The 6000-nt window shown below is 38.6% G+C and overlaps 1 protein-coding gene across 2 annotated transcripts in view; it reads right to left on the bottom strand.

The window, feature by feature from the left end:
- alox12 (arachidonate 12-lipoxygenase) overlaps positions 1-6000 on the bottom strand; it is a 41218-nt gene that overhangs the window by 17488 nt on the left and 17730 nt on the right. For both annotated transcript variants that reach the window (XM_038731340.1, XM_038731339.1), the window contains 3 exons: positions 3842-3923; positions 3611-3733; positions 2742-2848 (listed from right to left, as the gene is read on the bottom strand). In XM_038731340.1, the coding sequence (XP_038587268.1) occupies positions 2742-2848; positions 3611-3733; positions 3842-3923 (312 nt within the window). The remainder of the gene's footprint in view (positions 1-2741; positions 2849-3610; positions 3734-3841; positions 3924-6000) is intronic.

Raw genomic sequence — 6000 nt, forward strand, 5'->3', positions numbered from 1 at the left:
TTTAAATCTTCCATGTGTACATAAAAGGACTTTGTATTAGAGTATATTAAACATGTGACATCTCTCTATGATGGATCCTGAAATAATCTGAAATAAATACAGAAATAAATAAATGCTCAATAAATAAATAAACATTCTGTCAAATGCACAAAAAGTAAATAAATAAATGTAGGCATTAATTAAATACTGTTTATTATACAATAAAACATAACTGTATATATCGCTTTTAATTAGCTTCTTCATTTATTCACCTTTATATTAATTACCTTATTATTTATTATCCTTTATAATCTTTAACTTTATTTATGAATGACTTCTTTTTTAAGTGTATTTATTTATGCGTGTTTTAATATTTTTGTCTGAATAATTCTTCCTTTGCATTTTCTACCCTATTTATTTCCCCAATGGTAAATATTTTTGTCTCCACTTTTTCATTTCTCTATGCATTTCTGCCTCATTATGCAAATGTGGAGGGGCTGCATCTCAAGGGGTCAACTTCTCGCCTATTGATTGACCAGTCACACAGCAGAGGTCAACTCTACATGCACACATCAACAAGCTTGCGCCTCACACAGTCACAGGAGATGGCTTCCTTCAGTTAACTGAGGAGTTTAGCAACTCTATTTGATGACAATACTACCAGCCAACCTTTGTCAGAGGACAAAAAGAAGAAGGAGAGCAACAAATAACATAACTAGGGCTGTCTGCATTAACGTGTTATTCGTGATTAGATTAAGGACCAAACATAACGCGTTTTAATTACGTTAATTATGTTAATCATGTTAATCGTGTGTGTCAAATATTCCTATTTTACACCGTCTGCTGTGCTGTTACCAAAGGATCTTTGCTAAAATACTGTGGTATGGTACTGCAGTGACATAATCAAACAGTTGTATTGTAAATAATTGTATTAATTGCACATTATCAGCCCCAGTGCCACTGCTCTTTATTCTGGATTCGCTGTACCTAAGAAATTGTATGTGACAGCTCAATCAGATGATTGAGAGTCAGTTTAGTCATTAATGCTAAAGCAGTTGCCTTTTCAGCCAAAGGTGTCTTTGAGGGTGAACTGATAAATGGTAATCCATCTGTTGATGATCACTGTGGAATGTTCAATTAATGTATACACTGACAATGAACTCCAGGATGTAGCTGTTCACAAATACTGTACAGTATGTAACCTAAGGAACAATCCTTCTTATAGCTGACTTAGGCAGTAAATTTTTCATTTTTTAATTTATGTGGTCCTAGCTGTCCACAACTCAAATCAGAAATTTGTTTTTACAGTGCTTCAAGAAGACTTTCTATCAGAAAGCAAGGTATTTCAATGTACAACTGCAGTACTTCAATCTTAATTTTAAATCTATATGTAGGCCTAGTCAGAGTTATCCTGACTACATATAGATTTAAATCTTATTTGTATAGCGCCTTTCTAGTCTTTGCGCTTTTACAAAACATCACATTTACACTTTCATACACTGAGCCATGTGCTCAAACAGAAACTAATATTCACACACATTCCTCCACCGATTTAACATCCATCGTAGACAATTAGGGGTTCAGTATCTTGCCCACTCTTCGACATGCCGGGAGATTGAACCACGATCTTCCGATTTGCGGGAAACCCGCTCTAACTTCTGACCCTCAGCTGCCCCATAACATATTATGTTTTTCCAGCAACCAAAATTAGAGAATAAAGTCATTTCCCTAAAATTTTAGTGTTTTTTACTTTTAATGGACACATGCAACATGATTAAACTTGTTTGAATATAAACCAAATAATCTTAATATCATACTGTATATACGTTGTGCACATTATTTTGAAAACTGGACGTTGTGATGTGTATCTTTGAGCTAAATTCACAAAGTCCGATGTAATTTGATAAATAATGTTGAATGTGGCGCTCGTATCCCATACAATTAAGACTAGACCCTGCCTGTCAGCTCGCTCTGCTCCGTTTAACTGCATTTACCATAAAGGGTGGAATGCGTGTGCACTCCAAATTTAGCAGCAGCTAGCTGACTGTGTGTTTCCCACAAACAACAGCTCACTTTACCGCAGTTCTGTGTCCATGTATGCTGCAAACTGAAAACACCGTCTGTCAGAGCGTCCACACGAAAAAGTGAGAAAACATGGCTGGTAGTAATGTTGCTAAACACTTCAGTTTACTGAGGGAAGCCATCTCTTGTGCCTGTAGAGTTAACCTCTGTCGTCTGACTGATTCACCAATAGGAGAGAAGTTCACCCCTTGAGACACAGCCCCCCCCCCCCCTCATTTGCATAATGAGTCAGAAATGCATAGAGAAATGGAAAGGGAGGAGACAGAAATAAATACCATTGAGGAAATAAATAGTGTAGAAAATGCAAAGGAAGACTAAATGGACAAACATTTTAACACACACATAAATAAATACATTTAAAAATAATAAATAATTCATAAATAAAGTTGAAGATAATAAAGGACAATAAATAGATATGGTAATTAATACAAAGGTGAATGAATAAAAAAGATATATATAGATTTATGTCTCATTGTATAATTTCATTACTACCTACATTTATTTATTTACTGTTTTTTTTGTGGATTTAATAGGATGTTTATTTATTTATTGAGCATTAATTTATTTCTGTATTTATTTCCGATTATGTCAGGATCCGTCCTTTATATCTCTTGTGTATTAGAAATGTTAGTATGAAACTGCCCAGAGGTATTTTCCGTGTGTAGTGTATATTTACCCACCAGCAATGGGGCTTCGCAGCTTCCAGAAGATCCGTTTGAAATCGTCCAGGTCATTCCAGGACTTCCCAAACCTGATGGCCATCTTCTTCAGAGACAACTCCAGCAAGCTGATGATGAGGAAGAGTGTATGTGATACGTTGTTGGGCTACAGATATAATAATTATACAGTACATTGTACAAACTCTCATCTGGGGAACAAAAGGTGGACATCAAAAAAATTTCATAGACATTACTGTAACAGTACCGGTGGAGGCAGATGGCCGCCCACCCTGAGCCATGGTTCTGCTCGAGGTTTCTGCCTCTTAAAAGGAAGTTTTTCCTTGCCTCTGTCTCCTAGTGCTGCTCTTGGTGGGAACTGTTGGGCTTCTGTAAATAACATCATAGAGTATGGTCTAGACCTGCTCTGTTATGAAAAGCGCTGTGAGATAACTGTTGTTGTGATTTGGTGCTATATAAATAAAACTGAATTGAAAATTGAATTGTAATACAACTGGCGTATATCGTAAAATTTCATGTTGCTTCTGAGCCAGATCTTGCTGTTGGCTTAATATTAGAAATAACGCTACTAGGGAATGTTGATAACTTTAGCTTTCTGTAATTACTATTACAGAACAACCAAGTCTGTTAATTGTAGGCTTACATGTAACCTAGGTGTACAAAGTTGACTTTGTTTCACCATCATCATATTACATCTGTCATAGCCACAAACAGATTACCTCATCACTATGTATTCTAAAACAACTATGTTTAAAAAAGAAAAATAGTATTAAACTATCTTTATGACACTGCTTTTGTCAACAAAGGCTGCCAGAACTATTTATTAGAATTATTTATCTGCATGCGTGTGTGCACGGATGTGCACGACCTACGCATATTTTAAGGAATATTCAAAGTCGCTCCTCTTCTCATTGTCAAAGCGGGCGTCTTGAGGTAAATCTGCCTCTGTTTTAGCGTCAATACATCTGGGAATGCCTGAAGCCCAGGTCACCCATCTAAAAGACAGAAAGACACAATATGATACAAATATTAATACATAACTAACTGAAACACATCTACTACTCTGGAAAGTGAAGCTGCATGTGTTGTTATGTGCGCTGGACCTGTAAGTCATCCGTCTCTCCTGCAGCTCTGTCTTCCTGTGTGCCAGCAGCTGAGGTAAGGAGTCGTCCCTCAGTGTCTTTGCTGCAGAGACAGGAAAGGTAACCTTTAGCAACAGTTCAGACCTACAATGTGGCCATTGCCCCAAGGTTTTGGGGGAGGGGCCCCACATAGAGTAGCAGTGGAAATGAAGGGCCCCTTCACCCAAATTAAGGAAGTTATGGCTTCTAAAGGGGAAATGTGGGTGCAGGTGTGGGTCACGTTAAGTATTATGTATGTTTATTTCCTTTAAGCCATAAAATTATAATTTATAAAACTCTTCCTCTTAGCTGCTTTCTGACGGTGGGCATAAGGAAACCTCAAACAAATTTCATGGAAATGGAAATGGAAATAGGAAGCAATGATAGCAGCCCCAGCATTCCAGCCTTTTTGGTGACGATAAAGGCCCCATTTACACCTGGCATTAACATGTGATCTGTCTTATGATATCCAATCAACATGCCTTTGCATATACAGCTGGTATTAATAGGCATTGTCTCTATTCTGCTCACATTGTGATTAGATCTCATCATGCAAATTAGTTAGGTGGGGTTGGCTGACTTGTCAACAAACTGCACCTTTCATGTTAAAGCAGTAGTTCTTATCCTGGGGCTCGGGACCTGGTCCGAGAATGCTGCTACAGACACAAAAATAGAGAAAAAATAACTTGAGGGACTACAGTTGTGAATGGAATCACTTTGGGTAGATAGACACTGTAAATATTTTGCACTGTTTAATCCAGCAGGTGGCGGTGATGCCAACCGCTATAAAACGACAAAGAAGAATCAGGCCCTGATCAGACAGAAAGCGCTTTGCAGGTTCGAAAATGCTAGGCACATAGCAATGCCTTTTTTGGTTGAATTTAGAAAAGAGCAAAGTGCTGCGTTTTTTAATGAATCAGCTGTCCTGTCAGTCTAATCAAAGATTATAGCGCCAGCGATCTGTAGTCTTTGGTTTGCTGCTAAGTAATAACGGCCATATTAGCAGAAACTTGATCACAACTAACAGGTCTGTGTCTTTTGTTCCTAAAAATATCTGCTTTAAAAAAATTAGACAAACAGAGAGCACCTGCTCTGGAATTGTTTTAAGTGTGTGAGCTGTACAAACACGCAGGAGACAGGGAAAGGGAGATCTGTGTGGGCACATGAGACCCTCAGAAAGAGGAGACACTGCTGGTAGTAGCCTACCAGTTGGTCCAGGGGACAGACTGTTGCAGTCCAAGCAAATGTCTCTCCATTCATTAGATTGGAAGATGGGAAAAAACCTGAATGACGTCAGGCATGAGTTGAAGACCATGTCCAGATGAGGACAATCCCATTTTATTCAGATCACAATGCATTCTGCCGCGTTTTCATCTGCATTAACATGTGGTTTTTCAAATCCAGATAGGACGTCCAGATACAGATCAGGTATAAAGAAATGGGCAGCACAATAGCATTAGCAAACACTTGTTTGGGCCCGAGCACGAATCGTGTGAGGTCCCTATTGAAACTGAAGGGATTTTTTTTAGGGAGCCTAAACATACTCGAAAACTCACCAAACTTCGTATTCGACACAGATCAGGAAGTCGGCCATTTTGGATTTAATAGTCATTTTAGGCGATTTACATACAATTTTTCACTGTGCACTCTAAACCCATTGACGATTAAAAGTTGTGCAAACAGTGAGTTTTTGTCCTTGAGCGTGCCTGTGGCTGAAGTTTTTAAAACTTCAGTGTACATGCTCATATCTGTACCAAATTTGACATGTATAATAACAGTCCCGCTATGATGGACTACTCCTAGCATGTTGGCCATATCAATTCCAAACGGTGGCGTGGTGGCGAAGTTACAGTCTTCGCCATGACACAGGAAGTTGTTGTAACTTGACTGTACATGCTCAGACCTGTACGAAATTTTACATGTTTGATAAGAGTCCCACCCTGAACACATGTACATGCAAACAATCACCCATAATCATAGCACCACCTGATTCACAGCCACACTGGCAGAGCTCCAAAATCTGCAACGCGGCCGCCTCACACCTTGACGTGCTACACGTGCAAGGGCCCGCCCATCGCTGCTTGCGGCTCTAATTTTTTTTGCATTTCCCTACATAAATCACTTTCACTCCATATTTTTAC

Source organism: Micropterus salmoides, unplaced genomic scaffold, assembly GCF_014851395.1.
Source record: "Micropterus salmoides isolate LMB-PRFRI ecotype aquatic unplaced genomic scaffold, ASM1485139v1 Ms_hic_scaffold_2, whole genome shotgun sequence".
NCBI classification, from domain to species: Eukaryota; Metazoa; Chordata; class Actinopteri; order Centrarchiformes; family Centrarchidae; genus Micropterus; species Micropterus salmoides.